Source organism: Polypterus senegalus, chromosome 12 (assembly GCF_016835505.1).
Source record: "Polypterus senegalus isolate Bchr_013 chromosome 12, ASM1683550v1, whole genome shotgun sequence".
NCBI lineage: Eukaryota > Metazoa > Chordata > Cladistia > Polypteriformes > Polypteridae > Polypterus > Polypterus senegalus.
Window position 1 is genome coordinate 60,747,949 of NC_053165.1, and position 12,514 is coordinate 60,760,462.

The following is a 12,514-nucleotide window of genomic DNA, read 5'->3' on the forward strand; positions in this document are numbered from 1 at the left end:
CAGACTCAAAATACTACAGTCTTTCATTCGTGACCAAAATCATGTTAAATGTGAACACAAAGCAGTTGTAGTGATAACGGTAGTAGTAAAAGTACTAACTTATTGTCTGTTTTTTCTGTTGTATTCTGTTTGTTTCCGGTATTCTACTCTACTACTTTGAATTTATTCTTGTATATATTTAAACGTTTTTGTATACTGCTCAAAAAATGAAGGGAACACTTAATCATCCCAGTCTAACGCCATGTCAGTTAAGCTTCAGGGATATCAACCTGTCTAGTTAGGAAGAAGCGACTGTGAATCAACTTCACCTACTTTGGGTGTAAATGAAAGGGACAACATGTGCACTGGTGAGGCAACAGCAAGACACCCCGCAAAACGGGAATGGTTTCAAGGTGGTCGCCACAGACAATTGCTCTCTCCTTATCCTTCCTGATTGACTCTTCTCTGGTTTTACATTTTGCGAGTGTTCTTGTCATTATTGGTAGTATGAGACGGTACCTCCAGCCGATTCAGGTGGCACAGGTAGTCCAGCTCCTCCAGGATGGCACATCTGTATGTGCCGTTGCCAGAAGATTTGCTGTATCTACAGTCTCCAGAACATGGAGGAGACACCTGGAGACAAGCCCTTACATGAAGAGAGTTGGAAAGGGCTGCAGTAGGGTATCAACCCAGGCACAGGACCAATATCTACTCCTCTGTGTGAAGAGGAACAGGAGGAGCACTACCAGAGCCCTACAAAATGAGCTCCAGCTGGCTATTGATGTGCATGTTTCTGATCAAGCAGTATCTCCCTCACCCCACATTGTGGTGCAAACCTGGACATGGGTACACTTCATTTCCCCATTTTTTAGTGAACTGGTATATGAGATATGCTGCTTTTATGAGCAACGTCACCACTCTCTTCAGTAGCCCTCAGCTGTTAACAGGGCTGAATTAACCATATGCGCAATTTGATGTATGGGGCGCCCCACAGCAGAAACCCTAAACAGGAAACACTGGACTGATGGGGATGTACATTCACCAGCAGGATTGATAGAAAAAAAGTTTTTCCACATGAAACATATTTTAGTATTAATAATTTATTTTACAAAATTAAAATACAGAACAGACGGTTTCCAGCTCGGTTTGTTTAAACCTGCTCATCTTACTCAAATTCAGCCTTGGCTGAAGGAAATCACAGTCCAAAAGTAATCCCAATTATTACTTTGCCCTTCTTCTCCTTGGTCCACTATTTGGCCATGTCAATTAGACTCTGCAATGATGTTGGCACCCAAGTCTTTTCTCCCTGTACAAAGACCACGCCCCGGTCAATGTAGATAACAATACGGCCAAATGTGTAAAGCTGCTTGCCCTCATGGCGCTTGCCCACCACAGGCATAAAAACGATATTGTGCTCCTCAGCTTTAGCCTGGATAAGGTCCTTAAAGTTGGTGGGAATGGTAGCAGTTGCTCCAATGCTACGCTGGGCTATGCTCTCTGCTTCTCGACGTTCCTGCATAGCCTCGTGCTGGAAATCTTTTCGTCTTTCAGTGTGGGTCAAGTAGGCAATATTTTCACGAGCTCCTGGCTGCATGTAGACACCTATACAAAAAAGGAAGATACGGTGTCATTCAATATTTTACATGATGTGTGATCACCTCATGCGATGCCCATCTCCCTTTTACCCATTCATTAAGTTACAGCAAACACACAGGTAGCATATACTTTACAAATCTGTTGTTATTCTTAGTTCTGAAATCTGAAAGGAGGATACAGTACCTGTAAACTAATTCATAAATCTTATCACAGCAAACTACTTTAATGAAGGGCTCTACTTCATATGGCTATTGGTCAGTGCCTCAGACCCCTAATATCTAACCTAATGAACACAGAAAGAAGCGTTTTGGATCATAAAGCTGGGGAATGATAGAAAATGACCCCCGGGGCTACACTGACCGATTCCAGATGACACAGCTCTGTTCATGATGTCCAGAGCCTCATTGAACTTCTCCTTGATTGAAGGGTGTGCAAGGATAGCATCTGAAAACATCGACTTCCAGCCCAAATACCACTTGGTGATCTCCTCATAATTGGGATTATTGCTGAGCCAGGAACACAAAACCTGACAAAATAAGGGCAACTTCAGTGATAGTGGCTGAACCACTGGCAGATGAGCAAGATTTCAGTTATATGGCATTCCTGCAGTATGTGGAGTCTCACACAAACTTTTGTTAAAGGCAACCTTCCTAAAAATGTATTATCATAGGTAGACTTCAGAGGGTAGTGGGCAACATAAATGAAAAGTAAACATCCTCCAGACCATCTGACTTTTATTTTTTCTTTGTTACATACTATTGCCTAATCTTATTTTTGTTTCATATAAAATTTTCTTTCTTTATCTTGTAAAGCATTTTGAGCTACACCATTTATATCATAATGTGCTATATAAATACATGTTGGTCTTTAATGCATTTTTATTTTATATTTTTCTTTCTACATCTAGCTCACTAAACTTTCATATTGGTTTGAATGTTTCCTTTATAAAGCATTGTTTTCCCTCATTACTTGTGCAGACCTTAAGTAATATTGTCAAGAGCAATTTTATGCTTACATCTGAAGCAGGACACTGCTGTTTACTTCATAAAAACAAATTAATATCCTGAGTTAAGGGAAGTGAGCTGTAGCCAAAATGTCAGAACTCAGTGATAGAGGGCAAATAGTGTGTGATTGCTTGAAACCATTTTCAGAATCAACAAAAAGGTCTTTTTTTTTGCAATAGACATGTACTAAATGTACTCAAGTTTGTTAAATGAAAATAATATTTATTTGAATGCCCCTTGAAACTAGTCCTCAGGTCACCCAAGAATGCTCAAAAAAGACTGATAGTTGATTTGAATAAATTACCTTGAGTTGTAATTTATTTTTAATAAGTTAAGAAATAATGTTGTTTTGCATTTTCCCTGATGATCACTTTGTCCAAAATATATTTTGTTTTTAATTAGCCATAGGCAGAATTCCTAGCATGTCCACTGCACCTAGGACAGGCTCCAACTGTATAAACACAACCAGGAGTGAGTCTATTTAGAAAATGGACAGATGATTTGGCTGTTATATTTGTTTTATGATAGGAAGTGTAATTTATATTTTTTAGGCTAACCATTACTGAATATTTGAGCTTGTCCTTTTTATAAAAATAAGGCCACCTACAACTTCTGTCTCAAAACTGAATGATAACATTGACTATTGTGATATCTCCACAACACACATGGTTGAAATAATGCCAGTTGAATCTTCCTAATGATAACTGATCAGAGAACATGAGAGATGGGAACACTTAATTTACCTGAAGCCATTTTGTGAAGAAGTGCTTGTCTAGCAAGCTTACCAGACTGGACAGAGACAGCATACCTTCCCAATCCAGCACCCAGTAGAAGGGCTCCATATGCTGTTGATGGGGATTAATTACAAACTCGCTCAGACAAAGGCCTGCAGAAGGCAGAGTGAAATAGTTGGTCACTTTCTAATCATTAGTGGGCCCACCACAACAAGACAGAATAATGCAACTGCAGCAGTATTTACTGACTGTACTGTGTTTGAACAAGTAAACAGTATCATTATATGGAATGTCACTGATCTCTTACCCAGTTTAGGAGCAATATTCTTCACCATAAAAGCTTCCCATGATCCAGGCGTGAAGACATCCTTCCAAGGCTGTAATATAAGCTTGGCTGAGCCATCACTGGGGTGCCACTTCTGTAAGGCATTAGATAGTTTACTACGGATAGGAGGAAAGAGTGGTTCTAAACGTGCCTGCATGAGAGGCAGCCAAGGGTGGATCCATGAGTGTATCGGCACTGTATCTGTGAGAGGGTTCCAGTTCTCAACCTGGGGAACAAAAGGAAGGAAAGAGTAGAAATAGGATCTTGCAAGTAGGTAGATGTTGGTTTACAGGTTTGCCACTTATCAGCTTCGTACTATCACAAAATTTTTTTCAAACTTGTTAGTCTTTGGTGTTCCCTAATGAGACATTTTAGTTTCTCCAGCCACATGGATTTCTGCCTCACCTCTTTTTGTAGTTTGGGGAAGATGAGCTGCTCCAGGATATTTTCCATTATCCACACAGGCAGGATGGGGACCCAGCTTTCCAGAAAATCCACCATGGGGCCACAGTTCCTGGGTTGCCAGTTTGTCACACAGCTTCTGACCAGAGGCATCCATACTTCCCAAAGCAACCTGCAATCACATGGTTGCCATTAAGACACACAATCTTAGATACTTTTGTCCATAAAGTTGTACTAGCAAGTTCTACTAAACTACACAGTCTTTTTGCTGACCTATGATAAGGGTCCATAGTTGTCATATCTGGCCCACTGTGAGCCAGCTGTCCAGTCTCCAGTACCACTCTCCATTTGCCAATGATTTCGATGCCAAACACTCTGTCCTTTAAATAAAGAATAACGGATAGTTTTACACATTACAGAAGAAAAGTCAATGTCCCTACTTATGTATGTACAAATGCACAAAAGTCAAGCAATATGGTACACTGCACCTTGAGAGGATCCCAGTTCTTAAAATACTCCTTGAGAAGAGGGTGCACCATGGGTACAGCCATATCCGCAAGACCAAATGCCTTGTATTCCTCGTAGAAGTCTTTCTGCAGCTTCTCAAACATACGGACACAGTCAGCCAATGTGAGTGGCTCCTCCTCACTTCCTTCCTTGGCACCCATTCGCCGTTCATACGACTCCACCAGTTCTAGCACCCGCTGCACTCTGCCTATGGCCCGTTCCTCCTGCTTAAGCGTCTCTTCTAGTTTTTCACTCTCATGGGACAAAGATACTACCATGTCTTTCTCATGCTGAAGCCTGCGAGCCCCCTATGAACAGGACATAGCACAAGTCATCAGAATGGTATTTTAATTAACACATCAGTGGAACCCCTACTAGTTGAATCAATGCACACTTTTATAGAAAGGTTTATACACTGACTCTTTCCCACTGTAATCAACTGAGGCCTATAAATAACATCAAGTCAATTGTATTGACAATTGTAACTCTACCTTTGATAAGTAAAATGGGGATAACAGAGGTTAATTAAATAAACAGTCAAGTCTGTTCATATTAAACCAAGATAAGCTATTGATTCAGTTTCCAGCTATCTTGGTAGTGATGTCAGTTTTAAATACACACTTTAGAGAAAGCAGAAGTAGTAGTAGCAATGTATGAGCAGTACCATCATATGTACAGTGAAATTCTTGAAGTGAATGCAATTCAAGCCCTACTAACATGCAACATGTCATCACTTTCTGGGGCCATGGGAGTCAAATAATGGAGTACCATACATATCTTAATTAACAGAAAACACAATTGATAAGAGATTACACATACATATCAATATGCATACAAACAATTTTACTGTAACTTCCATAATGTCTAAGAGATACTTACAAATTAACTCTAATAATTTTCTAATTGGTATGACACTGGATAGTTGCGCTTTGAGTAACATGTGACACAGGATAGTGCTAATATTGCATTACCAAGAGTGAAGACTGTATCATCATGTGATGAACTGTGAACTTTGTGTACATGGACAGGTTTTATCTGGCTATTTTGCTTCTCTCCAATCTGTACTTTATAGTACTTGTCTGCTGTGAATATGTGATCTGATGTAACAGCACCACAGTCAAGCGTGGCCAAAACTAATTTGATATAGCTACCAAATCTTGAAATGCTACTATTAAAATAATTTACAGTAAAACAAGAAAGTTAAATATATTAAGATAAATGAAATGTTGGTGTTATTATATGCATTTATCCATTTGTAAAGCTGTCAGTCCATGCCAGTGTGGCATTTGGAGAGAGTGTCTATCCAGGAAGTAAGCACAAAGGATTACCTTTGTGCCTAATACTTTTTAAGAAAATGAAGTATCCGGGATTTTCTAGATTTAAATAACAACAAAAAGAATCTCAAATTGTTTGGCATAGGCTGCATTTCCCTCCTACGTCTTATTCAGGTAATTTTCTTTTTACCTTTTTTAACAAAGCACATTTTATGGGTGGGGTGGTGTATTTTAATGCTGTTACTGTCATTGTCTTCTTATGATTATTTTTTCTACAGCTCATTATTTTTATTTAAAACTTCAATAAACATTGGATCACAAAAAAATCATTTGGTACAAAATTACCCGGAGAACAAAAAAAAAAAAAAGGTAATGGTCACCTGGAGAATTTCTTGCTCTGTAAGGTCAATGAGAAGCTGTAGGTTGTGCTCCAGCTCAGGTAGCTCAAATCCACGGGTCTTGGGCTCTTTTCCTGTCATTGCCATAGCAGGTTCCTCTGGTACATTATGCTTGTGGCTCATCTGGCTATAGCTATAGTAGACTTTCTGTTCACGACCAGTCATGTCAATGACCTGCACAACAGACAAACTGGATGAACCTGACATGTGCCAGCACAACAGCCTCCTACTGCCATTTTTTTTTTTTTTTACTTTTTAACCTTTTCTTTGTCTGGAATTGGCATAGCTTGCTCATTATCTATTGAATTGACACAGCTTTCTCATTATCTGTTGAAGTTTTTATATACCTTTACTTGTGCCAGCTCAGCTGGAGGTGCTGACATGTTCTTGCCGAACACATATCCCTTGGCTTTCAATTCTTCAACTGTTTTGTAAGAGTATTTTGGTTTCTTGCGACTCTGACCTGGCTCCCGCCGCCACTGACTCATCTCTTTCTGGAACTCCTATAAAATACAGTAGAATTAGTTATGGGATGATTATTTTAATAATTAAAATAGAAAAACAATCTTTAATTGGTAATACTGATTTTCAATCAATCTATTCTTGTTATTAATAATTAACAAATACAAGCAATAAGTAGAAGGTACAACTTCAAATATTTGTGGTAATTAACCAATGATACTAAAACATAAATATATAAAAAAAATTAGACCCATGCACAAGGAGGAGAATGAAGGTGGGAATAAAACACTTGACCTTCAGAAAAGTAATTATGGAAGAGATTCTGTTAGTTAATTCACACAAACCAATAAGCCATCAAAGAGAAATGCAGTCTGATGGTCATGTTTATAGAAATCCAGTCTCGCAATTTAGGCCCTGGCCACACAGACATCTGAACTGAGCATTTTTCTGTCATCTGAAGCAACAAGTGAGTGTGGATTAAACTCTGAGCATTTTTCTGTTCATTGCAACAAATCAGACCGTCCACACGGGCTTTCACCACTTGCATTCAGTCAGATGTGCATTCATATGGCAGCAAAAACATCTTGTATGCAGCTTTTTTTTGGTGTCAACTTCTCTCAAAATCCCGATGACCACAAAGAAAACATCTGTATTGCGTTTACATGTCACTCATTTAATGTTTTGGAGGACCTCATATGTCCCATGATTACACGTGTGTGCATACACACACACACATTATAGTCAAAATAATAATGATAATAACGGAGAATTTTAAACAATTTGTAAGTTTGCACTAATGACGTAAGCTAAGCTACTATGGATTATTAATGCCAGTGGGTCAGAGCATATGTGAGTACTGTTTGCATATTGCTTACCTCAAGGTGACAAGTAGTCGCCTTTCATTGCTAACAGTGACTCACATATTGGTTGGCCGGCGTGTAATATGGTGTTGAACCAGTTTTCGTTTTCGCATTTCTTTATAGATTACACACATGCTGTGTAGTCAGAGGGTGAACCCAATAGTGGCGGCGATGTTTTCTCTGCCTATGTCACCATATCAGGAGGATTTTTAATACAAGGAGGCCAATGTTCAGGTCTAATAAAGCCAACTGATCCCTATGTTGTGAATACAATGAAGGATGAACCTCAAACCCCCACAGGTTAAAAACACTTTGGACTGCCTGATAACTGCCCCCCGCAGGAAAACACACAAAACTACAGTCTGGGCTGCAGGTTGCTGTTTACCAGAGGCAAATGAAAGCGAATGTAACATCATATTGAATTCAATTAAGTGCCACTACAAAACGCAACTTAAAACATCTAAGTCGCTCAGAGTGCATTCATCTAACCAAGATCTGAACGCCTGTGTGAACAGTGCCTAACGTACCCATTAACTTTACTGGTAAAATGATAGATAGCATTTAGTAAACAGAAGTACCTTCACTAGAAAGATACATTTTGTCATATTATGTATAACAACTTTAATTTCAGAATAAAACATGGTCAAATACCCCTTAGCATTGGATTGGTGAGAACGCCTAATGTTTTTTAAACAAATACAAATGCAAAAATACAGAATTACAGAAGCTGCAACCCAACAGCACAACATTTTGATTTTTTCAGAGTCCTTACCTGTTCCTCCTCTTCTTCTGAATCCACAATAGGGAAATCCTGTAATGATTGTGATGTCCTCTCTGCACCATAGGCCCCTACTGCTCCCTTCCCTTTTCGCACTTTGGCTTCAATTGGGTTCAGGATACCTGACGAGAAAGGCAGAAGCTGGGTAAAGACCATTTCCCATTACAAGAAAAGAGGTCTGTGAATCCCTCTAAAGCTCTACAAAGGCAAGGAGTTCAGAAAACACAAACACATCCTACTGGTACCTTGTGCATTCTTGCCAAGTCCCTTTCCTGGAACATATCCCATCTTCTGCAGTAGCTTCTGCCCAATCCCACGTGTGTGCCGTTCCCATGTGCCAAACTCCTGGCCTTGACGCTGACCACCTGCAAACCCTTTCTGGGTAGTCTTAAAGTTTCCTCCCTGTAATAGAGAAAAATTAAGCCACATATATTATCAGAGATTTTTGTGACTTACTTTCTGCTGTTATTCTGTTAGCTTCATGGACATCAGTGCTGTACAGATCTTTTTTTTTTCCTTTCTTTTTTATGTAGCAGGATATTTATACATTTTCCCCCCAAAAAAGTAAACTGTAGTAAATTTACCGTCTGAAGCTTTTTGGGTCCTGTGTCCTTGGGCTTCTCCTCTCTCCTTTTTTTCTCTGTACTGTCTGAATCATCTGAATCTTCTATGTCCTCCTGTTCCTCTGCAGCTGACTTGCGGATCCCAGCACTGATAAAATTCACAGGAGCCGAATAGTCCTTTGACCTGCCATAATGCACAGAGAGCATGATTTAAGTAACTGAATTAAATCACTATAGACAAATTGCAGTAGGTACTTAGAAGGAAAATGTAATAAAAAAGTAGGGTTCACCATCAACCAGAATCTTCGTCTATCCATTCATCCACTACAAAACCTGCAAGGCTGCTAAATCTGAAGTCTATTCCTGAAGCACAAGTACAAGGGAAAAGCCAACCCTAAATAGGGCAGAAGTCCATCACAGGATATATTCATTTACACATACAATGACCACTCACACAGGTTCGATAGAAACTTGCCAATTATCCTGAATATCTGTGAGATGTGAATGGAGACCAAAGTACTTACAGAACAATACACACAAACATGGGGAGAACATGCAAACTCCACAAATCAGAGTGGCTGTGTATTGGGACTTTAAATAATTGAATTAGACTTTGAGGTTTTGTTACACTAAAATCTACAGATTTTTTAAATGTTTTTGTTTGGACAAAACAAAAAATAGTCAAACTGGGTGTTAACAGCATACATTCTTGTAATATGTTAGGAAACAGGCTGGAGTGAGCTAGTGAATACCAAACAGTCATAATCTCAGTAAAGGTAGTCAAGATCCAGTAAAATAAAGAAAACTGAAATGAAATGCAGGGATTTCTGCCTTTTAAAGAAGGAATAGCCAGGGAGACCAGCAGGCTGCAAGACTACCTTAACATCCCTTCCTCACAAACCCCCGCATACCTTTTGCCCCCAAAGCTAGGCCTCTCCTCATCAGAGTCATGCTGCGCCCACATCCCATAGATGGAGTCCTCTTTGGTCTGCCGGTAGCGCTGCCGATTAGGGTTGAACTCATTTTGCAGGTCCCAGTCTGAGATCTCAAAGCTCTCCACCTCCACATCATCATCCTCCTCCTCCACACCACGCCCATAGAGGTGAGAAAGCGACATCTTGACTTATAACAAAGTACTCGACAGTCTTTTACTTGTGTGATTTTTTTTCTGCAAGTAGTATAAAATGGCGTATTAGTATTATTGCAATAGAAAACATTTTCTCAATTCATTTTGCACCAATAGTAAACATATTAAACATTAAGACAAACAACCATGACCCTTGACCTGAGAGGCAGTTATGTATTTTATTTCATAAAAAAAAGAGAGTGAGGGACAGTGTTGTGTTAACTTCTTTTTTGTACTCCTAAGCACAGCTTGCTCGATTTATTTATCTCAATAATAAAAACAAAAGGAAAAAGTTAACCAGATACATGCTATTGAGGAACAATTAAAAATGATAATACTAATACTGCTAGTGTCATGTGAACAGAGAACAGTGGAATTCTTACTTGCATGCCTGATCAACCTGATCAATCATAATAAGCAAATGCAGAACTTCATTTTATTTAGAATCAGAAACACAGTCAATTTCCTTTGTCAATACTTAATGTACAGAAATTTAGTTTTGGTGCTGTTAATAATAAAATACAACATCAAATACAGATAAATACTAACTTAAACAACAAGTAACATAATCAATTGCAGAATAGTGTGTGTATAGTGTGTATGCATATGCACACACTTACATGTACACATGCAGTACATAAACAAACACTCACACCTTCATACAGTATATGAGAGAACACGTGAATAAGCAAAGAGGACTGGCTAAATGACTGGTGTGTGATGGCTATGGCTCTGGAAAAGAGACTATTTGGGTGTTGGTTTGTATTTGTTTTAAATTAACTTAAAGTGTTCACCGGAGGGGAGTTTTCAGAACAAGTGATGGCCTGGTTGAGATGAGTCACTGGTGATTCCTTTTGACATGGTATATGTCACTGATGTGCATAAAGGTCTGCAACAAATTGAAGAGCACAGACATTTATTTTCTTAGCAGATCTCATAATACACTCCAATTTATTTTTGGAATATACGGTTGATGAAACAAACCAGACCACAATGGAGAATACGATCACACTTTCAATTATGGCTTTGTAGAATTGTAACAGGATGGGAAATATTTAACTGGTGTTAACAACACATCTGCTGCAGAGCATTCTAAGTGATAGTAGTAGTGTAAATGTCCCAGCTGAGAGTGTTTGTGATATGTTGGGAGTTGTACCCAAAAATGTAAAGGATTCCACCAAATTGAATTGAATTGTAGAATCATCCGTTTCTAGAGGAAGGGGTTGTAACTTCTGTTTGCAAAAGTCAATTACTGTTTCCACTGTCTTGGTGGTATTGGGTACCTAATTATTTGATGTGCACCATGAGAAAGGACGAGTCACCTCCTTTCTATATACCGAATGCTTCTGATCTTTAACTCTGTGCAGATCACCCGGTCGCAGTATTTATTTACATTTGAATAGGTCTCATTTTCTGCCCGTTTTTTATACTAGTATTCTTATGTGTTTGAACCCCTGTGAATTTAAGGTCTATACACTTTAGGTTTGGTTGTACTGTAGCTGAACACCTTTAGCAGCAGCTGGAGTGCCAGGTAGTGCTGATACTCTCTTCTCGGCTGGGGCCCAAGGCTACTGGCTACTACCCACTTAGAAACCGAACCCACCCGTTTTTGGTATATGGCAAGAAAAACTAGACAAACACGGTGAGAACTTGGGAAATCAGCATCGTTTCATGATTCATTTATTTTCTTCTCCATAATATAAAAGGAAAACAAAATCTGAGGTAATTTATTTTGGTAAACTGGTATCAAGTGTAATATAAAATAATTGTGTGTTTATACAGGTAAAATATGATCCAATACTTTACTTATATCTGTTGTTTGTTTTCCTGCTAATCGTTTTTTATATTGATTGTATATTTTAAACAAAGTGATTTATTAGTCATGTTTTTGTAAGAGGCACGGTCCAGATTAACATTTTCTAATTGATTTGCGTTTTTACCAGTTTCACTTTTTTGTCCCGCTTAATAGTGTTGCAATCTTATTTGCTCTGTAAAATAATTTGTGATGGTGCATGCTGTTAACTGTTACATAAAATAAAGACTTGATTAAAGACTTATTGGTGTCTTTAACGCAATTACCCGACAAGAGTTGTTTTGTATCCAACCTCGTGTTTATGTTACAAAATCTACAACATATTACACGTATAGACTTGAAATTTTTGTGATTTAGAAATCTCTATAAAAAATAAGAATGAATCCTGAAAATGCAGTTCTGAATTGTTTTCCCCAAAAACACTAATTTTCTACAACCATATATATTCAAGTCCACATGCTGCGAACGCTTCTCCGGGAAACGATTAAATAAATAAATTAAATAACAGCTCTCACATCTGTTCTTGCGTTCCGCGTCACATTACCATCTCGACAACTTCCTAGAGCTCAAGAGATGTTCCAAATAATTCGAAGAGCACCACTTTCAAAGAAACGTCGAAGCTTCTTTTCTAAATCTGGCCTCTCGGACACATTAATCCGGCGTACCAGGGTCCACGGTGTACTTCCGGTTCTC

At 38.7% G+C, this 12,514-nt stretch overlaps 1 protein-coding gene across 1 annotated transcript; it reads right to left on the minus strand.

The window, feature by feature from the left end:
* Positions 1 to 1,061: 1,061 nt before the first annotated feature.
* On the minus strand, positions 1,062 to 12,466 carry tfip11 (tuftelin interacting protein 11). The gene is made up of 14 exons (XM_039771748.1): positions 12,337 to 12,466; positions 9,794 to 10,050; positions 8,904 to 9,066; positions 8,565 to 8,721; positions 8,314 to 8,441; positions 6,567 to 6,722; positions 6,202 to 6,393; positions 4,529 to 4,855; positions 4,314 to 4,420; positions 4,044 to 4,212; positions 3,621 to 3,864; positions 3,323 to 3,465; positions 1,936 to 2,101; positions 1,062 to 1,581 (listed from the first exon to the last, which is right to left on the minus strand). Exons 2-14 carry the CDS (start codon positions 9,997 to 9,999, stop codon positions 1,229 to 1,231), a joined length of 2,511 nt encoding a protein of 836 aa, XP_039627682.1. The 5' UTR covers positions 10,000 to 10,050; positions 12,337 to 12,466; the 3' UTR covers positions 1,062 to 1,228.
* Between the last annotated feature and the right edge of the window lie 48 nt (positions 12,467 to 12,514).